The following is a 27,302-nucleotide window of genomic DNA, read 5'->3' as shown; positions in this document are numbered from 1 at the left end:
GATCCTCTCCCTCACCAAAGACCCAAACACCGCCAAAACCAACCTACAAGAAGGGATGAAAGAAGTAGCCGAGTGGATGAAGAACAGCCGGTTAAAACTGAACTCGGACAAAACGGAAGTCCTCATCTTAGGTTCATCCCCCTCCGCCTGGGACGACTCATGGTGGCCACCGGCCCTAGGAAACGCACCCATACCAACGGACCACGCACGCAACCTGGGCTTCATCCTGGAATCCTCCCTCTCGATGACCAGACAAGTCAACGCCGTCTAATCATCATGCTTCAACATCCTACTTATGCTCAAAAAAATCTTCCGTTGGATCCCCACCGAAACAAGAAAGACGGTCACCCATGCACTGATCACAAGCCGAGTGGACTATGGAAACACCCTTTACGCCGGAACCACAGCCAAACTACAGAAAAAACTCCAACGCATCCAAAACGCCTCAGCTAGACTCATCCTAGACATCCCCCGCCAAGCTCACATTTCTGGTCACCTGAAAAACTCCACTGGCTCCCCGTCAACAAGAGAATAACGTTCCGTCTCCTCACCCACGCACACAAAGCCCTCTACGACCTAGGACCCGAATACCTCAACACACGCCTGTCCTTTTACACCCCCACCCGCCAACTACGTTCGTCCAATCAAGCCCTCGCCGCAATTCCACGCATCCAAAAATCCACCATGGGGGGAAGATCCTTCTCCTACCTAGCGGCAAAGACCTGGAATTCTCTCCCCACCCACCACCGCCTTACACAGAACCACCTCTCCTTCAGAAAACAACTAAAAACTTGGATATTCGATAAGTAAAGTACCCCCCTCCCTCAAGCGCCTTGAGACCCTCTGGATGAGTAGTGCGCTATACAAATTTTATACTTGACTTGACTTGACTTGACTAAGCTGGCAAACTTAGGTCTTGAGGAACTATTTACCACCCCCAGTAAGTGTAAATCAATTTCGAAGCAAAAGCTGAAGACTATTTTCTTTTCAAAGGCAACTTATGAGTGACAGAAAGAAGATCGTTTTAAGAAATCAGTGATTTTGTACCATCGGTCGCCTCCAATATTAGAGGGGAACTATTCTTACTTAGAGTATAGGAAATGGCCAGCACATATATATGTTATGTTATGTTATGTTATGATTATATTTATATAGCGCACGGCTACTCAACAAGAGTGTCCCGGCGCTTTCAGAGAGCAGCTCAGCGGTTTAAAAAACATAACAAAGGACAGACAAGGAAAGTCAAAAAGGGAGGTGCGAAAGAAAAAGCCTAAAGATTAAAAAGCCAGGTCTTCAGGTTTTTCCTGAACAGAAGCAAGCTAGGGACGCTGCGGAGAGCAAGGGGCAAAGAGTTCCACAGCTGGGGGGCCTTGAAGCTGAAGGAGCGACCCCCCAAGCGAGCCTTCCTCACACGGGGCACCACGGCCAAGAACAGGGATTCCGACCGCAGGGAGTGGGCTGGACGGTAGAAGGCCAATCTGCGCTGCAGATACTTAGCGCCGGAGCCAAAAAGTGCCTTGTGCACCAAAGTCAGTGTTTTAAACATTATCCGCTTTCGGATAGGGAGCCAATGGAGTGACTGAAGCACCCCAGATGTTCTTGCCCGCCTGGGAAGGCCGTAGATGGCGCGAGCCGCAGAATTCTGCGCCACCTGCAGCCTTTGGATCAGATACTCCGGAAGTCCTAGATAAAGAGCATTCGCGTAGTCCAGTCTAGATCCTATCAGAGCTTGGACTATGATCTTCCTATGCTCCTCTGTAAGCAGGGGTAGGAACTTCCGGAGCATCTTAAGGATGCCAAAGCAGGTGCCCGTCAGACCAAGGATGTGCGATCTGAACGTGAGGTCATTATCGACCTTGACACCGAGATTATTGGCAGCCACAGATGGCTGGGCAGGGGGGCTCATATCAGCCGGCCACCAGTCACGCCATTCCGGTTCCGACGCACACCCCAATAGTAGAACCTCAGATTTGCTGGAGTTGGCCTTGAGACCATTCTGCTGAAACCAGCCAAAGACCCTCTTCAAGCAGCCCTGAATGCTCTCCCCGTCAAATAATTGACCTTTCCTGCAAGTGAAGAGAAGCTGCATGTCGTCCGCGTAGGACACGATCTGGGCCCCCGAGGCCTCCACGAGTTCCGCCAATGGGGTCATAAAGATGTTAAACAGGGTCGGGCTCAACACAGAGCCCTGAGGGACCCCGACTCCCAGTGGCGGCATCTCAGCGGAGCTCGAAGTGGCCCAGACCGTTTGTCGACGGTCCTCCAAGAATGAGGTGAACCATTTGAACACCGTCCCCCTCAGACCGATGTCATAAAGTCTGGAGAGTAAAGCCTCATGGGGGACGGTGTCAAAGGCCGCCGACAAGTCCAACATGACAAGCACAGCCTTCCCCCCTGCATCCAGAGTCTCACGGATGACCTCTGACACCTCGAGGAGTGCCGTCTCCGTACTCAGGTTAGGCCGAAAGCCGGATTGCGAGGGATGCAGGAGATCATTAGACTCGAGGAAACCCGAGAGCACGCCATGCACATGCTTCTCAGTAAGCTTCGCAAGAGCCGGCAGGAGGGAAATTGGGCGATAATTGGCCAGAACCCCGGGGTCCAATCCCGGCTTTTTGAGGAGAGGGATCACCATCGCCCTTTTCCAGGACGAAGGGAGCCGCCCCTCTCTCAAAGATGAATTCAGGAGAGGATTCACCAGGGGGTTCAACAGTAGCGCCATCCTGGCCAAAAATTTGGCCGGGCAGGGATCAAGTGGCGACCCAGACCATCGCCCTTTTCCAGGACGAAGGGAGCCGCCCCTCTCTCAAAGATGAATTCAGGAGAGGATTCACCAGGGGGTTCAACAGTAGCGCCATCCTGGCCAAAAATTTGGCCGGGCAGGGATCAAGTGGCGACCCAGACTTGAGTGCGGCCAGAAGTGCGAGGGAAGCATCTGGGGAGACAGACGGAAACTCTGCCAGAAAAACATCTGGCGTCGCCGATGGAGTACGTCCCCCCCCGATGCCGCCAGCCCCCACCGCAGACTCCACGGAAAAAGAGGCCTGTATCATTCTGATTTTATCAGTGAAGAACCTAGCCAGGTCGCTGACCCAGGTCTCAGATGGAACTGCTTGCTGAAGATTAGATCTGGGGGCAGTGAACTCCCTGACCACGGCAAAAAATCTCCTTACAGGAGTTGGCGGCCGCCTCGATCCTCCTGGATTCCTATTCCTATTCTGTTAAGATTTAGATTACATTTGATTCCACTAATGTTAGGCTTTCCTGCAAAAAAGTACAGAAGAACAGATGTTAGGCTTTCCTGCAAAGAGGCACATAAGTACAGACCTGCCGCCATGCCCCTGGGACAAGGGATCATAGCAGTCTGATCTTCATATATTCTTTTATCTGTGACTTCTATGAGAGGGCACGATTGAGATTTATACTCTCAATTGTAAAGAAACTCAAAATGAGGCAATGTCGCCCGGCTCTACTGTTTTTAAAGAAACTGTATGATCCGTTTACTTGTTTTGCGATAGCTTCCTTCCTACTAGCTTGTCTAAAGAGAAGGAACGATGAGGTCCTCAATGCCCTTGAATAATGTTAAGACCGCTATCTTGGTGTTCTAATTCCACTTTGTCACCTTAAAAAGATACACGATTGATTAATGCTGATGCTATTTTTAATTCATTGTAATTACTTTTACACCTTCATATGCTTTTTATGGAATATTTATTTATTTATTAGTCCCAAGGGGTCTCAGGGATCTGAGATTAAGTAATGCTTCTTACTCGCTTCATTAACTTCCAAGATGTATTTAATTGTAACCTGCGTCATTTTAATAGACTTTTACATGTATCTTATATTTCTGTGGATTTTGAATGTGCTTTTTTTATATGTACCTTATCTCTGTACTTTTATGATCTGTAGTTTTAACGGACCTAATAAAGAAATTGATTGTTTTTCAATTGGATTAACATCAATCATTGTATGTAACAATGCAATAGCTGAGCTTTCTAAGAACAGATATAAAAAACGATTTTAGTTTTAATACACACCACTGTAAAATGTGTCTTATTCCTGCATGAATCAGTACTATTGCCACTGAATTACTGCAACATAAAGACGTTATTTAAAAATATTAGGATGACAAAAAAATTGAGATTAAAAAAGTCGAAAGAACAAAGCCTGGGCAGAGTAAAGTGCTAGCCTATCAGCCATTGCGTTAAAATGCATTTTAGTGGTGGTTGTAGTCATGTGGACCAACAAAATCTTATCACACTGCAAGAGAGCCAAGGGCTGTTGTTGGCTGACTAACAGCCCTATGCTCTGGTAGGTGAAAGCAAAATGTGAATCCTATTTGACCAGATCGATTAATTAAAAGAACTGTCCCAAAGCAAATTCTTTAAAAAAGTTCAACAGTAAAAAGAAACGGTCCAATTTTTCAGCACAAGCCACAAAGAAATACCCAGGGAAGGCTTAAGTGAAGGAGTCTCATTTCTGAGTACGAATACAAAACATTTGTGTTAAAATTGTGGAATACTTTATGCACTATTTTTAACCTTAATTATAAACCATCCGACAACCACTTGTAATATTCTGCGCCCAATACAAGTTTTAAACTGAATGTATATCTTTTTGTAATTGTGAGCAATATGTTTCAGGAGCTTTAGTAGCTAATTCTCGTGTTGCTGGATGGGTAACAAAGTTCATGTTTTAAACTCAATTTTCAAATCTTTTTTTCATGTAGATACAGAAACAGTTAGATAATGCCTTGGAAGATATGGCTGGCAAAATGGCTACTCTGAAGGATGGAGCAAGCTATGTTCGTTCTCTGCCAGTACAGGGCTTGAAGCACTCTGAAGTTTTAGAAAGACTGAAGGAATATAACTCTCCAGGTAGGTGATTGTGTGTACTTTGTGAGCTATGAGTGAAAGTGAGTTATACGTGCCCAAAAAGTGTCTGAAGTTCAAACATGTGTAAGACGCTGATTTTAAGGGGAACATATTGCAAACCAGAGAAGAAGAATGCCTCTTAACTTGTATGAGAACCCTTCTGAGCACGGCTGTCCCATTATTACCCAATTCTAAAAACGCAACTTGTATGGTTTAAAATCATGAATACTTTTTTGTCCTGGGTCTCTTCCATTTCCACCCTGGTTGTACCCTGTGGTACCATGCACGGGTTGAAATGTATTCATGGCCACGTCACATGATTTTCCGCACTGTCATCAAATTTCAAAGTAGGGTGCTTCATTCTTCACCTATAACCAGGACCTTGCTAACATCTTTGGGATAAAGTTGCCCTCTAGTTGGGCTTGTTCACAGGTCCCTCATCACTATTACCTGTTGTGGGTAATCCTCCCTTTATGCTCCCATGACAATGGCGCCATTGGCTCATGGATTTCCCTGGGCTGTGACTGAATTTCTTTGAGACTTGTAACTAACCCTTTGAAATGCTCGAGCAGGTCTTTGCTTTATAGGGACTAGAGCGATACCGATGGTATCTGTTTAACACCAGGCTTTACTCCATTTATCAAATCACGTCACCAGACACCTCATGTAATTTGAGTATTGGCTTCTCACAAGGCAAGGGGATAGGAAAATATTTTCAGATACTCAGATTTTTTTATCCAACCCATCAAGGGATTGTAGTCCCTGATACAAAAGAGAAAAAAAAGCTACGTTTGGGCAAAAATTGACAGACGGTTATATGAATTTGATACATATATGTGAATTCAAAACAGAGTCCATGTCCACATGCCCATGAAATAGAAGACATAAGCTTTTGAAACAGACTTGACCCCCTATCAAAGCTGTATACCTTACAAAATTACATCACTTGTTACGCGTTTTAATAAATAATTACATTAGGGCCCTCACAGTTCCTCTTAAAAGATTGTGTGACCCTCGCAAATACAATCTTTAACCTCACATTGGAGACACTTGGCCTTATTTTTGAAAGGCCTTCTACAACCTGGCTACAATGGGAGAGTGGCAAGAGGGAGTTGGACACCAATATTGTTTAATATCTTTCTATATTTTGACCCCGGATTTTAAGGATATATTATATTCTTTTGAGTATTTCCCTCTGGCCTGTTGTTGTAGGTGTTGGTATTCGTTCACTGCTCCTCCCCAATAAATAAATGTGGTCTGTAAGCATAATCCCTCACTTGTCTTTCTTTACTGTGATTGAATATGGATAAAGTGTTGAACAATGAGTACTATTTGATAGTAAAAAAAGCTAGTTGATGATGCTCTTACTTTACAAAGATAGTCAGAACATATGTTGCAGTTTTACAAAAGCTTTGTTTTTCTGCTTCATGTAGTGTGTTGAGATGACTTGTTGTCCTGTTCTGATTTTAGATGATCAACACTGGAAAAATGGCAAGGTATCGGGAACAGTGTACAGTGGCGATGAAAAGCTTACTCGGCTATTAGTAGAGGTAAACATTTTCAATCCTATCCCTACAGTAAATGTCTTTCCGAGTTGTGGATTTTGCTAGATTCAGGTGATGCTTGTCTGTTGTATTAACTTTTTCTGTGCAAATAAGGACACCCTCTCTGTCTTCAACATACCCATACATCTATTTAATGATGAATCTGAACTCCTCTAGGCTACTTCTTTGCAAATTTCTATATTTCTATTGCTTTCTTTTCCCAGTGCATTATTTCCCTACCCGTTTCCCAATCTTCCACACTACCCATCTTATTCCTGTACGAAAGAGGTATGTGTCCCATGTTTATACTACACAAGGTTGTCTGACATTTGCATGCTTCCCTTGGCTTGTCTTCTGATCATTTGACTTCCTGAAGCCATCACTTCCCCCATCAGTTTCCCAACTGGACCTTCCTCACACTATCAGACATTCTACTGACTGGTCCACTTTCCAGACTTCAATGTTTGAAATTACATGCTGCCCTAGATATTCCATGGTTCGCTTATATTAACCCCTTCCATGCTTATGACAGAACCACGCCGTCATGAGCCACGGGTGGCGTGTGCTCATGCTGGCGTTGTTCCGTCATGCCGCGGCCGCTCCGCGGCACTAAATCAACGCCTGTGCGGGTGAATTAGTGAGTGGGCGGAGTCGTGACGGAACCTCGCCGTCATAAGCACAGCCTGCCCGTGGCCCATGGCGGCGTGGTTCCGTCACAAGCATGGTGGCGCCACGCGCTTCCCAGCGCCGCAGCAAAATTACCGCCGCGGCCAAAGGGTTAAGTCTCTCTGTGAGGAGATTGGCCTCCCTAATCTATTTGCTGTACCAGAATCATATTTGAGTGTCGACCTGGGCACTTTAAAACACAATGTTCTGAAAAAGACTTGTCGGAAAGATTAGAGGTGGCTACGTTTAAATCATCTGGTGCATAGCCAAGAGCGCCTACAATTCTATTCATCCTCAATCCAAAGTGTACATCGTTTTAACCAGATTCCGTTTTCATTTTTACCTGCAAACTAATTTGCACAACCTGTTCTTTTGCACATTATATGATATACCTAGAAGAAAATTATTCTTGCCTCTTTTTAAAGTTTTTAAATTTAGACCGTGCAGACCTGCATTGCTGTTTATGCATTAAACTGCCCTTTAATATATTGTGCAATGTCTTCTTTTATATGGCAGATTTTAAAAATTCGGAAACGTGCAATACTGCAAAGGTGACTTGATTTTATGATATGATGGTGTCTTTGGGGGCTGTTTTATAATAGTTTCCTGGTATCATGTTCGTTCCTCATTTATGTGTATGCTGACGGGTTGTATTCAAATGATGTTTTCTGTGATGAGTTATATTATTTATGTGGTATTTCATGCGCTTTAGTGCTACAGAAATGTAGCAAATAAAGATTTTTGACTGACTGATATCAATATCCATTTTTAAGTAACTCTACATTATGCACTTTTTATCCCAATATAATTTGCATAATGTGGTTGGGACTCGTAAACGTGAATAATGTTCATTATATAGGTAAACTCTTAAATATGTACTCCTATTTCTTAAATTTCCCTACAAGGCCCATTTTTCTGTAGAACAAGTTCTTCTTTTTCTCTTTATGTGTAGCCTTACGTTATGTTGTTTTGAGGCAGGACAATGTGGCATATTCTTGAGGTCTATTATAAAAGGCGAAAAGCAAGAACATATAGTGGCTAGTTAAAGGACAGGATTTCATTTTTGCTTAAATGTGGGAAGCATCTACATTTGTTAGGAGCTGCTAGGCAGTCCATAGCCTTCTACTGGAAGAAACTGCCCCCCCCCACCCCCATAGCTACTTGGAATGTTTTAGCCCTTAAATTACTTACTGCTCACATCAATCACACAGACACTAGATTTTCCTGCACCTGGCAGCCACTCATACACTATTTTACTAGGACCAGACACTCCCGGCTGGTTCTCCCCACCCTGACTACGTGCCCTGCAACTGTTTGATGACTTGCTTGAACCATACTCCAGGGGACTGAAACGGGAGTCCCTAGAACTGTCCACTTAAGTCAGTAAGCCTAGTCTCTTGCCTCCCGACGATTCACACGCTCTCCTCATGAAGATTAGACCCCCTTCCCCCAGGGCATCCTCTCTTTTCTCCTCTCCGCCTTGAGAGCTTCTCTCCCCACATTTTGTTTGCATAATACTTATGACTGTTCCCTGCTGCCTCCGTAGATTAAAGGGCCCCACAAATAGAGTACAGAAAGTATATATCGAGATGTCCCACTTAGCTAGACACTAAAATTCCACCAACTTGTCAACAATAACATCCCATACATCGCTTGATATATTGTGAGCGTCCTCTCTATCTTTTTTTAGTCCATCTCTGAGATGTCAATCTTGTGAAGATAATTTTTGTTGAGGGTGATACTACATCCTGTCCCTCCCCACCCTAGCATATTCCCAAGAAACTGATCTGGGGATGTATTGGATGGTATTGATTCTGCCATGTATACTCTTGTCACAATGTCGTGCCATGTAATGTGGATAATGGCCTTAATCATTTGTTGTTCTCATAGGGACATGGGTCCTCAGATTGTTTGGTTTGTGTTGGCTGTTATATATTCAATAAACAGAATTTGCAAATAAATGTGGTAAACAAAAAGATCTAACGTCCTTTAATTTCTGATCTCTAAAATCCATTGTTAGGTCTATATCCTGTACAATAATCTGGGACAGTAGTAAGTTGAGGAGGATATCGAGCTCAGTGAGAAATTAATTGTTAAACCTCTAAAGTGTACAATTATTCAAAGGCTGAAAACTTATTGGTATATCAGAATAACCTAGGAGTAGGGTATGGAGAGCAGAAAGGTGGCTTAAGTGTTTTTGGGAATCTGAAGTGATTAGGGATAAGGAAGAGCTGAAGAACTGTGTTCTAAAATTCCGATTTAAGGAAAAAAACAGTGCATCCCTCAAGGTGGGAGCATTTAATAAAGGGGATTCAAAAAAGGGCTTGGGTAGGAGAGCGAAGTCCTTCACAGAGACAATATAATGTGAACTTTTTTTTAACAATAGGCAGGACATTGTCCATAGAATGCTGATGTACTACACATAGAGAAGAGAAGCCATTGAGAGAGAGGGGAAATGGAATTAGTTTCCTCGATTACTAAAGAACAAGCTACTTCCTCTTTCTGGTCGAATCAGTATTTAACTGCTGATTCCTCATCTTTAGATGGCACTGCATGGCTTTGTGACGACTCTATGCCGCACCGGAAGGGCCTATTAGAGCCTCACATAAATGCAATCACATGCGCTGATGTCACTTACTTAATATTGTTTCTACCCTGCTTTCAGGTGTGGAGCATTTAGCACAGATTCCAGGTGGCAGTGTGTCGAAATCAAATTTGGAAACCTATTGAAATGATTGAGTCTGTTCCACAGAACAGGGAGGTGGTAGGGCTGTGAGTAGTCTGCGGTTAGATAGAGCATTCATCAGAATGAAAGTTACTGAAGGTAAGTAATTTGTTCTTCTGATGGATATTCCGCACAGCAGATTCCTCCCCTTTAGAACAGATACCACAAGAGCAACTCCAAATGTGGAGGGTCTGAGCAGTGGACTCGGATAAGGAGGGCTTGCAGGACCCTGCAGACAAAATGGCCCTCCTGTCTTTATTATGTGCACATAATAAGTGTAAACCCAAATTTAAAATTCCAATTACACTAGACAAACTGCATTAGAAAAACAAGTGGCTCGGGATTATGGAAACACATATTACAACTGGTGTTTTAAATAAAGAGGGTTGTTCAGCTATCCTAAAAAGGCTGAAAGGGCTGACCGATAAATCATAGCTGTGCCTTAGTGGGCCAACTATAGAAAATAAATTAATACAGCTGAAAACCTGTCTGTAGATGATCAATATGTGCCACAACAGTCCATGCATTTTTCCAAGCATAGATTGTCTTTATCGAAGGGCATCAGGCTGCAGGGGTAACATTGAGTACTGCGACTGGCAGATGGAAAAGAAGTTAACTTCCAACACTCAGCATCCACACATGAAGGTGTAGTTAGTCAAGACTTGGGTGCCGGACACTTCCCTGTTGCAGATACAGGTGGTTCTCCCAAAGTGGTAGCCAGATTTGAGGGGAAATGCTCATGCTCAGGAGCTCTAGGTGCCATACTCTCGATGCCAAGTCCAGGACTCTTGAGATGATTTGGGGCTGCCGGTCTGTCCTGACTTTTCTCAGAACTTGAGGCAGGAGAGAAAGTGGAGTGGCATGTCCCATTGCTGCCAGAATGTGTCTCCCATTGACTTTCCTGAAGGAAACGTTCAGTGTGCAGTAGTTTTAACAATGCATGTTCTTGTCGATGGCGACTAGCTGTAACTAGTGCTTGCCCCACCTACATGCCTTAATGATCAAAGACTCCCCTTTCCACCTTGGGTTTGATGTGCCTTTACTGATCTACCAGCCACAATCAGCTAAGCGTGTCTGCTGTGGCATTCAGCGATCCAGTGAGATGGTTGGAAACCAGAAAGATGCTGCTCCAGACACTTCTAGAGATGAAGTGCCTCTTAGCACAGAATCCGGAACCCCACTCTGCTGACTTGTTTGGGTACCACATGGTGGTAGATCACTGAAAGTCCCAAAGGTTGATGTGGAGCTGGCTCTCTGCTGAAGACCGGAGGCTTCTGATCACTACTTCCCCCTCAAAGATTCCCCCTCAACCCAGTATTGATACATTTGTCACAACCTTGAATTCTGGTTGAGCAGGTAAGAGTGGCCTGCCACAAGTAAGGTTGGTGCTCGTCTGCCACCAGAGAAGATCCTGAGCAGTCTCCTCAGATCTGGATGGAGTGAGACAGCCCTGATGCTAGACCCACTGACACTGGAGTTTCCACTGCAGCGACTACATCTGCCGCTGAGGACAAGGATGATGCATGATGCTTGTAGGCCAAGAAGCTCCACAGCTGCCCTCACAAAAACCCAGGTTTAAGCCTGAAAACATCAGAATCACATTTTGAATATACCAGACTTCTAACAGTGGCAAGGCCGTTAACACCACTGTGTCTGACAGCCCCCAAAAGGCAGTGCTCTGTTTGGGGGCCTGGAGGGACTTAGACTGTTTGATGGAAAATTCCAACAATATCAGGAGTTGGACCGTCTTCTGAAAGAGGTCTATGACTGACTGTGGTAAGCTCACCTTGAGGAGCCAGTGTTCGAGGTCCAGGAACACATGTATCCCACACCTCCAAAGGTAGGTAGCGACCACTGCCATCCCTTTCATGCACCTCGAAGGAGCACGGTGAGGCCAAAGGGAAACATGGCAAATTGGAAGTGTTGCGACTCCACTGTCGACTGAAGATAACTCCTGTGGGATTGCAGGATGGGCGTACAAAAATGCGTGCCCTGCAAGTGAAGGGACACCATGCATTTTCCTGGGCCCAAAGCAGACAGAATCTGAAAAATGATGATTTTAGGTTTGTCTCTCTGCAGACAAGCATTCAGTGCGCTGAGAACAGATAAGCTTTAGGCCTAAGGTCAGAGGTTCAAATAACACCCCTCTTCTCTCTCTGGAGTTGGCACATGCTCAATGGCACTCTTACAACAGAAGGCTGAATGCTTTCAACAAGATGGTGGAGTGCTCCATGGACAGACACTGACCTGGGGGTAAAACAAGGTGGGTAGGAAAGGCAAGGTGCAACCCCTTTGAATAATTTGGAAAACCGCTCTGTCTAACATGATGGATCTACATTGACAATTGTTTTCTATCCTGCCTCCTACAAATCGAATTTGGGCATGTATGAGCAAGGTGGATCCAGCCCACTGGCATGCTATAAACCCAGTTATAGCTCTTCATCATAACTGTGATGGGGAGCACGTTGTCCACCTCCCCATCATTGGAGTCATGAGGAACATTTGCATACCTTAAACTGCATCACATTCCAATCCAAATACGGCCTCTACCCTCTGATAGTACTGGTGTTGAGGCAGAGGCCGAAGTTTAGAGTCTGAGTGCTAACTCTGTGGTTGCGTTTTTGTAAGTTCATTGTGTGACATTGACCTGAAGCGGACTGACAACAGTTCGGGTGGAGACCGGTATCCAAGTTGTGCACAGACCAGCGTCAGTGGAAAAGGCTGGTGTAGATACTGGGACGGAAATGTGAACCGGCATAACAGGCCCAGAAACAAACCCCACAGGCTACTCGCAGCCGAGGGAAGACTTGCTGGCAGATGTCCAACTGTAGCTTCCCCCCACTCCGTGAGCCCAAAGGCACACCAGCTGGAGCCAGAAGTGTCCGAAAGAGCTGAAGCATGACCTCCTTGAAGGTCATTATTTGCTGTAGGAGTCTGACGGCTGGGGGAATAAGAGGTATGCTAGGGCCCATTGCTGGACTTGGATGTATCAGAAAATGATTGTGGGGATGATATTTCGACTGATTCTTTCATGCCTTCTCGTCCGATTTTGAGGAGTGAGATTCGGTCAAGTCCTGCTTGGTTTTCTTTTGCTAACCTCTCATCTTCAACGCGTATATACCTAAAGTCTTGGATCAGAAATGAGACTTCACATGGGACCAGCTCCTTGAATGGGATTTTGAGCGGCCCCACAGATTACATTTTTGACTGCGACCTCTTCGTATGCTTGCTGATGTAGAGTTTTGCCTCACGGTCCAAGATCGCTTCCAAGTACATGAGCGCAAATTTATTGCATGGCTTAAATTCGTGACAGAGACCAGGCACGAGAGACAGATATCTGTTTCCTGCAGGCGAGGCTTCAATTGTGTCCATTTTGAGTCAGACATTGTGCTTGGCACAGTATTGGAGGTAAGCTTTAAGTTGCCAGAAGACTGACAAAGTTGGGAGCAGCTCTTTGGATCTGCGTCGAAGGGCACTCAAAGCAGGAAACTGACTTCAGCATGCAGGGTTAGCGCTTATATGCTGCTCAATTCTGCCCCTTCCAGTACAGAACAGTCACCATGAACCCACCTACCCACATCCATGCTTTGGAGCATTGCTGTAAAATTGTCTGAGTCCATTCTGGTGTCGGGGAAGGGGGGGATATTCTTAAGGTGAAAGATCTTCGGTTAGAAGTAGTCATCAGAAATAAAACAACCAGCGGCATCTTGAAAGACTTATAGTCTTTACAAACGATGGTTAGGCAAGCCCCAATATATAGTAATGCCGTAGTCGCGCCGAGTGGCAATATCAGTTCAAATGCCCATATATATCTGAAATTCAGCTACTTGGACCATCATTACATCTAAGAAGCAAGCCTAGGGTTCAAGATGTAGCAATGGATGGTGTATCACAGCCAATTGGCTATTCCATGATTTAGAAGTTAAATACATAAATTACCACGTTCAGAAATTTTTTGGTGGATCTAAAAAGGGGAAAAAGGAAGCAATGATCATTGGAAGTCACCCAAAAAGTGAAACTTGGTGGCTCAAATACTTTCCACGTATTTTTTGACACAGCTGTTTGGATGGTACTTTTAACCAGACTTTACTGACAACAAACGCGAAGCATCTACCCAAATATATTTTTGTTCAAACAGAAGTTCATTCATTTACTCTGTTGTTACGAATGTTCGTAAGGGAGAGTATTTCATCCTATTCAAATTTTGTGGTAAATATTTCTTTGATTCTGATTCCCATTTCTACAGGCCACCTTATTCTTCAGATCTGCAGTTAAGATTCTTCTCTGTAGTTACATCTTCCTTCCTAGAAAACCTATAAAAAACCTCCATTCTTGTTTTCTGTTTCCAGAAGTAGCCCCATGTTCACTCAGTGTTCTTGAAGTGTTTTTAAAGCTGTTGTCACCTATCTCCATCAATGTCTTCCCCATAGATGCACTAGGAGAAAGTTCCTATCCAGTTTTAGAAGATACAAACAATACTAGTGTGGTGGCTGTGGGTTTATACAGTATCTGACTGGAGGAGAGTGGAATCAATCCAGTTATGAGGCCAATAGTTATTATAAATTCCTTGTTTCATTGAAGGGAGCGTTGAGATAAGGCATATTTGGATGGTAAAAATCTAGCTCTCTATCATGAAATTCTCTCCCAATCTATAAACATGTGAATATTTTCACCCATGTGCAGGATGCAGGAACACATATTACAAAATATATGGGTTTTCAGCTCTTAAAATCATTTACACCAGAAAACCTACCATTAGAGCAAATATTTCCTCTCTTTGTTTAGAACACTTTGAAACACATGATAGTATGTGTGACCCCAAATTGAGTTTTACAAATAACCATTATTCAGAAACTCTGTATCTTGGGCACATTTCAAAGATGCATAGATTTCCTTCCTATTCTTTTTCATTCATGAGGTTTTCCCACAAGTCGCTTCATGACACATTGAAATATCATTATAATTTCCAGCTGATTTGTTAGTTGATGTGTTTTTGAAAAACCAACAAATACTTTATATGCCTTCGGCCACCAGAGATGTTGATTTCAACTATGTGTTTCTTTGAGAATACTATGAACAATCTACACAGAAAAAACGGACTACCATTTAGAAAAATACAAAAACTGTGATAAGATTTTTTTTTTTTTTTAAAGTTCTACTTGTTCCTAAAAGATGGAAAGATGGCGATTTATCAGAACCTCTTTCAGAGGTATGGGGCATACAGGGTCTATTGCACCCAACTCTGGTGGGTGAGGCCTTTTACTCCTGATGTCCCGGGGCCTGACCTACTATGAGCCCTGAGCACCTGGGCTAATTACCCCTTGTGCACTTGACTCTCAGTGGTCGCTGTGGTCAAGCGGTCAAGTCCCCTCGGGGGGCAAAGATGTAGATCCAGATTAGTGAACCAGATCCATAACTCAAAGTGCAAACAGTATGAGCAATAAATCTGTGTCCAGTCCAAGACTTGCATTTATAGAGAAAATAAGTATTTGTTTCTAATTCTACACATGCAAAGGTATTAGACATTCAGAAGCAATACCACAGTCCCCCTGTAGGTCGGGCTTTAGTAGTTGTTAGGCATATCCCTGTTCCACCCTTCTGTGTTCAGAGTTATTCTCCATTCACTGATGGCTGAATCCAGGTAATTCAAACTATTAGGCCGTACTCAAGAGTTTTCCTTTTGAATCTTTCGGAATTAGTAAAAGGGGTCTATGGTGCTGCAGCACTGTTAGCAGCAAGTCCCCTGGGCCCCGAAGGCTCAATGCCAGTCTTACCCACTTCGGCACATGGCAGGGTTTAGCGGTGCAGCAGGTGCCTCTCCTTGGGCACTCATGAGTCCAGATTGTTATTGTGAAGTTGGGCCACTGCAGTGTACGCTGCAGCACCTGGCCGTGCAGTCTCAATATGTTGAGCAGCGCTGACCATTTGTTCTAGCGATCCGTTGCTTCCTCTCAGCAGACACAAAGGTAAGTTACTCTTGCCCCTAGCAGGGAGGAGGGAGTTGCTAGTGTGATCCTCTGGCTCCCAACAGGAGCTGCAACAAGGCTATGATTTCCTCGGCGATGTCTTGGTGATTCTTGGGGCATTTCTAGCAGCAGCAAGAGGGTACTTGATGATTATTTAAATTGACATAATGGTATAAGCAAGTTGTAAAGTGGTTAAATGTTGAATTAAAAGGCAAAATACGAAAGGAGAGAACACATAGGCATAGCAATGAGATGTTTGTTTCGATAGGTAAAGTGACAGATTAAAATAAAAGATAAGGAAATGGGATAGGAAACTCAAGGAAAATTACGACCATGCGGTAGAAAACATCCTACACAGAGCCAAAGGAGGATATAGGAATAAAATGAATGGGAGGAAAAAAGATCATTGTGGAACATGATGGAAAATGGAAAAACATTCCGGAGGTAATTGAAACAAAAAATGGTGGAAAATGGTGGAAGCTAGTAGAGGATGGAATAGGAAAGGATATTGGGAAAATAAGAATAATGGTGGGCGAAGATGAATAGCCTAGGTACCTACATGAAGAATATGTGGTGATGAAAGTGAAGAGGCATCTAGTAAGGAAAGTTTTTAGTAGGAGAAGAGATATTATCAAATTACACTTTCAAGAGGATTAGAGAAACTACAAAAGGCTTTAAAGCTAACAAAAGCGGGCGGTCCGGATAACATATCAGCAGGTATAATTAAAACAAACGTAGGCTGGTGCTGAAATTTCTATTATTTGATATACCAAAGATTCTTAGTGTCCGGCCTATTCTCCGATAGTTAGAAGGGGCAATTATAAGACCAGTTTATAACCAGCACTGGCAAAGCCAATAAATTGGTATTGCCTATGGGCGATCTATTTGTGTTGTCAGTCGGGTTGAGGAGGTGAATGATAGGGCGGTTAGGGGTAGTGAACTGATGAAGAGTGTGACTGTAAAAAAAAAAGGCCATGATCTGGTCATCGTTACTGGCGTCATAGCACTTTTTTAAGCAAAACGTGGGTGGTGCAGGGCGTTTCTTAGATACCAACATCCTTTTAAATATGCTGTGTGCAGTTGGCATGCTGTTCAAAATACCTAATTGGATCAAGACTCTTCTGCAGAAGAACCTTCAGTGCGGCATCTTTACTTTCCCTTCTAGGTATCAAAAGAAAAGCAAACACAAATAGAGCCAATCACAATATAATTTTGGATTAGCCAATCACATTGCATTTTCATATGTTCATGTAGCCTTGGGTTGCCATCATGATTTACTGTTGTGCTAGCCGTTCATGCAATCTCCTTCTACCGTTCACCCTCGCGTTCTGTATGAGAAAGCGACAGCTCTGAGCTTGCACAAGTGCTGACTCTTATAGGCTATTCAAGTGATCCCTTAAATATACAATTCTAGTTTCTTGCCTCGGACACCGAAGGAACAGTGCAGTGAATTCTGGTTTCTCCAAGAGGTCAGCAATAACCCTCTAATACTACAAAGCCAGATTACAACAGGGCATTATTACAATCATTGTGGTCTCTTTGACAACACAATATGCCAAGTGTTAAATCGACCGTCTTGCCTTCCTTGAACCCTCCAGCAGACTATTGTATTCAGCAGCAATCATTCTCTGGATAGAAGCCTCAAAGCAGATTTACTTCATGAATGATAGATGTGTGGGTGACTGAGCACATACAAGATGGGGCACACTTTAGCAGGCTAACGAGACCATGTGATTTATTGAGTCTTCCAATAATATGCTGACTGCTCACTACCCACACTTCTCGCCACCTTCAATAAAACTGGCCATCAAACCTCCAAATGTTATCATCGCCTGAAACCCAAGACTACACATTTAACCTCTGTTTTACTGAGGAAATGGGACCCGTCCGACTCCATCCCTTCAGATGAGTGGGGCCTCATGTGGAAATCAGTCACTTCACATAAAATAGCACCCTTTCTATCCCAAACCAAATACTGGCTCCTTCATAGGACATTTTGGACTCCTTTACAAGTCCTTAGGATGTAACTCAGAAACTGTCCTTTGTTTTGGAACTACAACAAAGACACTGGGGATCTTCCACACCTTCTCTTCTACTGTTGTGCAGTGTTTCACTTTTAGAGTCTGGTGTTCGATTTTATGTGGTCCCTATTAGGGATTCGCCTGAAACGTGAATTTACTTTGCTCATCCATGGCTTCTTCGACCCCCGGGTCTGATCAACTAACGGTAGTCTGTTAATAGATATTGTGTTAACGGCTGCCTGTAAGACGGCACTTAACAACTGGAAAAGCACTTCCGCCACCTCTTTCAAGTCTTGGCTGAATTGGATCTCTCACTTTGGACTAGGCCCTTCAACACTCTCCTTGGAGACCGCAGTCCAGACCTATTTGGAAAACTCCAGACAACTATTTTGCCTGCTCCAAACCCCCATGAGCGCCCCTATACACCATTTACAGAATATTCACCTACTATCTCTCTTCACTACAGGCTCATAGCCCTACAATAAAGGAAAGAACATTAATTCACTCCCAAATGGTACTTTCTGGTGGTTTCTCTAGGCAAGGCAACTTCCTACATGTATTCTATCATTGACCTATTTTCGTCCTTCCTTATAAATGTTCACCACGTTATCAAATGTTATCCGTGGGGGTATATGGGCAGGCTCATCTGTAGTACAGTCACGCTGCTTATTGTTATGCCATTTATTGGAAGTTTTTATTTAAACATGGAAATTACGAAGATAAATCAGTATCTGATCCCCTGATAAACATGAGATGTCTAGTTGTTACTTGTGCAATTAAATACTTGTGCAATTACAAGATTTTTATTAGCAGTAAACGGAATCTTAAAAGTAGATTTAACCAATTAATTTGAATGCTAGTAGAGAAGCATGCCTTATACTATATTTCGGTTTTATTTATGTAGGGTAATTTCTTTTTTGAATACTAATATTATGAACATTTAGCTGAGTGTTTATCATATGTAATTGTAAGTTGCACGCTATGTAAGATTGTTTGAAAAACCAAGGTCTCAATAAACCACTTTTTGACTGACTGATTCACAGGCCAATTTTCTCGAGTTAATAAACACTTGCAGATTCCTAATTGCTGTATGCACATATATTCTTTAACAAAAATATTGCTTTAGAGTGCAACATGTCCTTTGACCTTTTGTGAACAATTTGCTGCCATCTGTAATGTCTTGGTGTCCGGGTCACATCTTGATTATTAGATAGAGATTGCCACAGTCAGTGACTCGGGGTATTAGAATGACTACTTCTCTAGTGCATGGACAAAAGGAGTGGTCTCAAGAATGCCTCCTGTTAGCAAGGACAGCATGAGTACAACGGTCTCACGGGATCTGTGCTGGCAACTCTTGTTGCAATGGTTGCGAACCCTTCCCATTCACGAGTCTCAATTGCTACAGTGGCCGAAAGCAACTGTTCACTATCAGAAGGGTGAAGAAATAGAATACAGTTTAAACATCTCCCAAGTGCCTGACTGAAAGGGCAATGAGACTCCATAACTTTTTATCTAATTTGCTAATGAAAACTGTTCTCAACCGAAAAAAGTGTTCTAAACCGATGTGAATCAAAAAGTGTACTGAAATTGAAATATTTGAAAACGAGATAGGAATGCTTGGAAAATTGAAAGACATTGTTCACAAATCAGGAGCATGTGGAGTTCTTCTTTGGCACAACTTGCAGATGATGTTCACAATTGCAAATGTGTGCATGTTATTTGTGTTTAAAAAGTAAATATATTGCTTAGAGGTACTTTGTGATACAAACCTAGTGGAAGGTGCCTAAAGTTTATTGATTTAATAAATAACCCATGCAGAGGAATACAGAAAAGCAGACCTGCCAACCTGAAAATATATTTCACTGTGTGAGAAGTGGCGGGCTAGTGCAAAGAGCTACCTAAGAGGCTCTGACACCCACCAATCCCCCACCCCCAAAAAAAGCTTGCTGAGGCTAGTGTCGATGTCCACCCCGTAATGGACCTCCGCTGTTCTCAGCCTCCAAAGACGAGATGGAAAATCCACTCTTTGCAGTGTTTTCCAGCTGGTCTTCCATGCCACTATGAGATATCTACTCTTCACTTGCTGACTGTGTAAAAGAAGGTGGTATTGTGTGTCAAAGGAGCTGGTATTGTTGACACATGGTGGCACCGTGTGAGTTGCCAGCTTTGTAAGCAGGTACCCGGAGGACTGAAATAATTAATTAAAAAAGGTGGATGGGAACTACAACTTATATTTGCATAAGTGCTGTCAAATCTCGATAGCCTCGTGTACATTTTCTCAAATGCTATTACTGAACAGGAAAACAGTGCATGATGATATTTTTTAATTGTCTGAAGTAATAATAGATTTATATGCAGTGTACAATACAATTCTCAAAGCACCTTTGCAGAAACAAATGCTAATAAGTGTCGTCTTTATCTAGGCATATGGACAATTTGCTTGGACAAACCCTCTGCACCCGGATGTCTTCCCGGGTTTGAGGAAGATGGAAGCAGAGGTCGTTCGAATGTCATGCACTTTGTTTAATGGAGGCCCAAATTCCTGTGGAACAGTAAGTTTGTTTTTTGTAACTTTTTTTTTGTATTCCTGGATCTGGAATTTATGTTGCCAACCAGCCACAATTTTGAATTTAGCGTGGAATTGTTGGATTGTATTTTCCTACACTGCCCCTTTTGCTTTAAGGTTTGTTGTCTTCCTTCATTTGTTGTTTTCCTGTTGCACATTTTTTCATTTAGTAACAAGGTTTTGAGGCACATGTAAGGCTGGAAGTGGTGAAAGAAATGTATCACTGATGAAAAAGTACTTTTTACTCCTGTACATATCTCAGAATAGAAATTTGCTTAGCTACGTAACAGTAAGTTTCAATTCTATTAAGAACACGGAGGCGAGGATTATGCTTATTCTCTCCGCTTTATTTCTTAACAAACTTCATAGCTTCATAGCAGCCAAAAGAGAACATTTTAAAACAAAAAACAACCACTCCTATGAACCATAGGGAGGTTCCATATAATAGTCTTTTCACAGTGTCCAGTAACACCACATAGTCCTTCCATTATGCCAACTCCTCCTCTTTATTTGCGTGAAGTACGCCAAGATCATCATCACTGGTCCTGTTTCGAACCTTCATTTCCTATCAAAAATAAAACAACTTAAGGCACCGAAATAAGAACTCGCTGTAACAATATCAAACAGTTTATCTCCAACAAACGACCATTTAAATCTCATGAACAATTTGCTTACCACCATACGGAGAAGGTTTGCACTGAAGGTGCATCGGATGGGATAATCCTCGTCTCTGTGTCCTTAATAGAATTGAAACTTACTGTTAAGTAGCTAGGCAAATTTCTATTCTATGTCCAGACCGGAGGCTTCGCATTATGCTAGTTTAAAGCTTACTTACCACCAACTGAGCGACCTCTACTAATGGTTTGAAATAAAACCTCTTGAAGGTCGAGTCCGAGGACCAATCCGCGGCCCGCATCAAATCCTCCAGACGAGCCCCCAAAGAAAAAGCTTTTGAGGCCATGACTCCGCATGCAGAGTGGACTCCAAACTGCTTTGTGTCAATGCCTGCCTCTTGCATGACCCAACGCACCCACCTGGCTATAGTGGGGGAAGAGACAGCCTTGTGAGGCTTCTTTAGGGCAATAAGTAACCGACGTTCTCCTGGACGACAAAACTCGAGTCAAGTCTTCATACGCCTTGAGGCAACCCACAACACACAACTTGGGGGCGTCTGGAAACGCTGGATAAGAGACCGTGCAGGAGAGCGACTTGGTGCGGCGCCCTACCATGAAGGTAACCCCATCCGGGGTAAAAACTCTTGCAGAAATGTCTAAGGCTCTGACATCCGAAACTCTCCTACGGGAGATCAAACACCAATGCATAGCCAGCTTGACTGAGAGTTCTTTCAATGAAAGATACTTATTCGGTTGCCAGTAAAGAAACAAATTCAAGACCAGATTGACATCCCATAAAGCAGAATAACGCGGTTTTGCGGGCAAAGAGAGGTGAATACCTCGCAGCAGTCTGCAAACAAAATGGTGTGCCCCCACTGGAGACACATCTACTGGAGCATGGCCTGCGGAAATCGTTGATCTCATGGCATTGGTTGAACGGTACGCCAAGCCTTCTATTGCCAGATCAGCCAAGAAATTCAAAATTTGAACAACGTCTGCTGCCACGAGATCCAAGTGGCTCCAAAGACACCAACAAAGCCATCTCGTCCAAGCGGACCTGTAACGTTAAGTGGTACTGTCAGCCCACGCCTAGTACAAAAGGTGTTCAGCTGGTTGCGATATATCTGGGAGCGACCAGCGTTGCCTGAAAGTCGCAAGGCCATCAACTGCAGAGAACCCTTAGCCGTGAGGTGGTGTGGGCCTCTATCTGGATTCAGAAGAAGATGAGGAAACCGGGGAAGTCGGATTGGAGAATCCCAAGAAAGTTACAGTAGAACCGAAAACCAGACTTGAGATCTCCAAAACTGAGTCACCATCACTACCTCCGCCTCCTGTTGATGGATCTGGGCGCCGCCCTTGTGATCATCGAGAAGGAAGGGAAAGCATAACCGTTCTCCAGACTCCAATCCTGGAGTAAAGAATCCGTGGAAACGGCCAGCAGATCCGCCTCCAGCTAAAGAAGCGCGGCACTTGATGGTCGAGATGCGACACAGAGAGGTCTGTCGCAAAAGGGCCCCAGAGATCTGCCAGCCATTGAAAGACTTCCGGATCTAACTTCCCGAGGCTGGAATCGTGCAGGTTTCTCGAGTGCCAATCCGCAACCTGGTTGGCCTAGCCCAGAAGATACTCCGCTGTCACTAAGACCCCCCCCCCCCCCCCCCAGTGGTTGCCATACCGGACCGTGGATATGTTGTCCATATTGAGAAGCACACAAGATTGAACTTTGTCCTTAGTCAACAGCGGGCCGCGAACTACCCTGCTAAGAGCTCCAGGCAATTCATATGAAGGGCATGCTAGTCTAATGACCAAACTCCAGCGGTGGAGAATTCCCCACACCGAGCGCCCCATCCTGATCTGCTGGTGTCCGACTCTATGATGAGGTCTGGAACGGAACCGAAAACCGCCCGCCAGTCCATGCCTCCATGTGACTCAGCCACCACGCTATTTCCTCCCTTGCTTCCAAATTAAGCAGGACTGACTGGGCATAAGACCGTTCTTGACACAAATGATACGCCTTTCGACGCTGCAACGCCCGATAATGCAGGGGACACGGGAAGATTGCCTGGATGGAGGATGACCGGAGCCCCACCAGCCGGGCAATCTGCCTGAGGGACGTGCGTGATCTGGGCATAGTCTGACATACCTCGTGGTGAATTTTGGCCATCTTCCGGGACGGAAGGCTCAGAGAAGCCTGGACTGAATCCACCACGAAGCACAGAAAAACCAACTTCAGAGAGGGAATGAGGACCGATTTTGGCACGTTAATGACAAAACCCAGTCCCTGTAAAAGGTTCACTGTCTGGTAAAGCTGGGAGCTCAAGACCCTGGGACACTGACCCATGAGGAGAATGTTGTCTAAGTAAACGATCATTCGAGTGCCCTGTCCCCAGAGGAATTCCACCGCTGGATGGAGCACCTTGGTAAAGCCCCATGATGCCGAGGACAGACCAAATGGAAGGGAGGTTAATTCGAAGACCAAAGACCTCCAACAGAACTGCAGAAACCGCCGATGGGGAGGAGGGACCACCAGATAAGCGTCCTTCAAATCTAGGCGAACCATCAGGTCCGGCTATAGAAGGACGTACAAGGAGATGAATCCCCTCCATTTTGAAGTGGCGATATACCACGCACCCATTCAAATCCAGAAGATTGATGATAGGACGACTGGCACCGTTGGGCTTGTCCACAAGAAATCTGTTGCTTGGGAAACCGTCACGATGCAGAACTGACCGGCAAATATCCCCTTTGTGCAGAAGCGCAGAGACCTCCTCGATCAGTTCTGCGTGGCGGGCTGTGAAGCAAATAAGACGAGGATGGACCTCTGACCGAGGCTGGAAACCTTGCACGGTTTGAAGAACCCAGGCGTCCGAGGTTATGGCCAGCCAAGCATCCAGGAAGTCTGACAACCGTACCCCAATGTGGACGGAAGAAGACAGTATAACACTTACTGGTTGAATTTCCGCCTCCGAAGTTATTCTTGAAGCCTCCTCAGCCCCTGAAAGCCTTGTCCTTTGGGTGGATTCTGCTGGAAGCCACGGCCGGACATGCGGCCCCAGCTTCGGCCGGCCCCTTGGAATCCCTGCTGGTGGAACACTCGCTTAACATTTGATTGCGCCTTATCCAACGAGGTAAAGGTTGCTACAAATTTACAGAGCTCCTTAACAAAAGGATCTCCAAAAAGACCTCCTTAGGCAACTGCGCCTGCCTCCGAGGAGGCCAAGTCCCCGAGCTTTGGGTCGAACTTGATCAACAAAGAGCAGCGACGCTCCGTTGACGGCGCACAGTTAGCGTTGCCTATGAAAATTATGGCACGCTGGGCCCAGTTAGAAAGCACATGGGGAAATGACGGATCCAGACACCTTGGCATCCTCAGCCATATCTAAAATCTTTGTCATAGGGCCAATGGCGCCAAGAAGCTTATCTTGACAAGAACGCCACAATCTGTTGATGCCTTTGCGTGGGTCCATCATATATGTAGCCAAAAAAGTGGCCATCTTAGAATCTAGTTCTAGAGTAAAAGCCACCTTGCCCTCCAAGGTGGGTCTTGGGCACTCTGCTCTAAGGCAGCCCCTGGCCTCCTTTTCAAGAGGCTTGCGGAGGCGACCCACGACAAACTTCACCACTTTCTCCCCGGGAGTCTAAGCAGCGGACCGAGGATGTACAATATCATCTAGGTCCAACATGCGGGAATCTTCCCCTGCAGTTGAAGGGGAAGTAATGACATTGCACCAAGGGCATGAAGGCCCTGCGTCGTTCCCCGAGTCACCCGGGGACTCTACATCGGGATCTGGAGACACTGGGTCAGGAGTCCCGGGGGACTCTGGGGACACCAAGGGAGTGGGAGGGGACGGGGAGCCCCTTACGCCAGAAAAGCATTCTTCAGATGGGTAGGAGAACCTGAGTGTGCCTGCGCCAACCTCGCAAACTCCTGGACAATTCTGTCAGACAGGCGCTGCTCCATGGGACCGGCCATCTCATGGACTACCCTATAGATAGAAGAATCAACTGCCTCAAAAAAGTCATTGTTCCACTGTAAATAAGATTGGGACTCTTTCTTCCTCCTCATAAACACAGTCTTGTGCCTCCATTATCCTGGTTAACGTAGACCAGGCGTGCAAACTATGCAGTCTCACAGAAAGGTTTTGCCCCACCAAAATGGTTTGGAAGATTCAAAGCGGATTTCCGGTTAGTGAGTAAGATCAGGCGTCTGGGAATTCCGGAACAGTCATTTTGGGCAGACCCAAGGACTGCCATAGTAAATGCACCACCCCGCGCACAGAGAGTACATAAAAAATATGGTTTCAGCCCTCGGGGAAAAACCTGACCGGGCTCCGCTGTGCACAGAAAACCGTTAAAACCGCCACTTAATATGCGCACTCTGCGCCAAGAAAGCAAGTAATAATGTGCAACTTAATTAGCCCACAGGCCTCAACGCGACAGCCGCCGCAATACAGACCCCTGCCGAGACGTTCTCCAATACCTGCTATGCGGAAATACAGACCCTATAAACGGGCGTTCATGGCAACAGCGGTGGACAAGGCTCAGTTCAGCGCGAACTGCCCCAGCGCCGTCTCCCCATTTTGAAAAGACGCGACATGGGAGCAGCGAGACGGAACAATCCGCCTAGCAGGCTATTACAAGCACTGTAACATCAGGGGCGCGGCCACGTGAGGAACAGTGACACGTTCCAGCGGCCTGGAATCTGAAAAGAAATACTCACAGTAACATTACAAAACCATTTCCAGTACCCCCCTGGAGGGCGCTTTTGACAACGCGCCTCCGGGAAATACAAGCCATGTTAAATAACACAATAAGGTAAAACAATTTACTCCAAGAGGAGAAATAAAGAATAGTACACTTAACTGGCTGCGAAGCAGCGAATACAGAGGAGGAGTTAGCATAATGGATGACTATGTGGTGTTACTGGACACTGTGAATGGACTATTATATGGAACCTCCCTATGGTTCATGGGAAGCCTCCGGTCCTGACATAGAATTATGTTACATCTAAAGCACCGGTTCTTAATTTTTATGAGGTCTCTGTACCAGCCCCGGCAAGTACCACGCATTAGGGGTTAGAATAATGCATTTTAGTTTGATGGTCCGCATCGCCACACTAAAATGGAAAGTCACACATATTATAGCGCCTCCTTGCCACCACTGGTACTGAGGCAAACACAAGCCAAACAGGAGCGTTGTGAGCGCTGTCCTATAGACGCACTCTCATTGAGCGGTCTTATCCATGTTGCTTTGACAGAGTGAATGACTACTACTGCGTGCAGTGCTGCCTTGGTATCCTGTGAAAAGTTAATCAGAATATCCCAGGAGTGGATTACGCCAGCCTGGGGGCTCAGCTACGCTGCTGCATGTGTGACAGCTGCTGCTGAGACTTTGCCTGGCCCGGGCCACGGCAGCACTGACTACAACACTCATCACACACTAGCAACAGGGCGTCACTGTCTCTGAGTGAGGCAGGCCGCGGAGCGTGCGGGAGTTGTTTCTTTCGTTTGCTGGTGAGTGCGCGCACCGCTGCTTGTGCCCGGACTCCACATGCTGCCACCCTGCCTTATCGAAGGCCATTCATTGAGCGACCAGAGGTCGCACAGTCATCGCCGAGACTGCAGCTGCAGGTTCATGATGAACATTGATGCAAAACTGAATCTGCCTACCTCTGGTGCGTGTCATGCTGCAAGTTTCTGCTGCTGACTCATCCCACTTAAAGTCTGTTTGATTGATTTGTTGACAGTATTTATGTATAATACAGTCTGTGCCTGTAGTTTACTGCTCACCTCAGGCAGGTGGAGCCGCGGGGGGCTGGGCTCAGCTGACTCAGACTGGATGTATTAATATTAGCACAAGAGAGGACCAAACACTTCGCAGTAAGAGGTGGAGGGAAGTGTCTCCCTGGCCACAGAGCGCTCTAGCAGGAACAGACTCCAGCGCCACCCTGCTGTCACGTGTTGTATTAAAATATTCAACACGATGATCGCCGTGCATTGGAGGCCATTGGTTCACCTGCACGAAGGGCTTTCATGGTCATAAAGCCCCGCTTTAAACAAGAGTGCAGCTTCTGAAGGCAGCAAACGTGACGGTATACCAAATGTCTTCCAGTCGCCATGTATTAGCAAGTGGGGTAGGCAAAAGTGCACTTTCTTGAGCATTTATTAGCTTCAACCCTCAGTGGAAGTTTTTAGATTCCACCCTCCTCCATTCGCCATGTTGTAAAAGCTTTATTGAACAGTTCAAAGGGCATTGTCGCTGAGTAATTGCCCTTCACCTCCCTTATGTGCTATTGTTTTTATATTGAGACACATACGTGTGACACT

At 44.9% G+C, this 27,302-nt stretch overlaps 1 protein-coding gene across 1 annotated transcript in view; it reads left to right on the top strand.

The window, feature by feature from the left end:
- SGPL1 (sphingosine-1-phosphate lyase 1) overlaps positions 1-27,302 on the top strand; it is a 405,741-nt gene that overhangs the window by 145,381 nt on the left and 233,058 nt on the right. The window contains exons 4-6 of the mRNA XM_078643255.1: positions 4,730-4,877; positions 6,345-6,424; positions 20,220-20,348. Of these exons, the coding sequence (XP_078499381.1) occupies positions 4,730-4,877; positions 6,345-6,424; positions 20,220-20,348 (357 nt within the window). The remainder of the gene's footprint in view (positions 1-4,729; positions 4,878-6,344; positions 6,425-20,219; positions 20,349-27,302) is intronic.

This window comes from Lissotriton helveticus, chromosome 5_1 (genome assembly GCF_964261635.1).
Source record: "Lissotriton helveticus chromosome 5_1, aLisHel1.1, whole genome shotgun sequence".
Taxonomy (NCBI): domain Eukaryota; kingdom Metazoa; phylum Chordata; class Amphibia; order Caudata; family Salamandridae; genus Lissotriton; species Lissotriton helveticus.
This window is presented reverse-complemented; position numbering and strand designations above follow the sequence as displayed.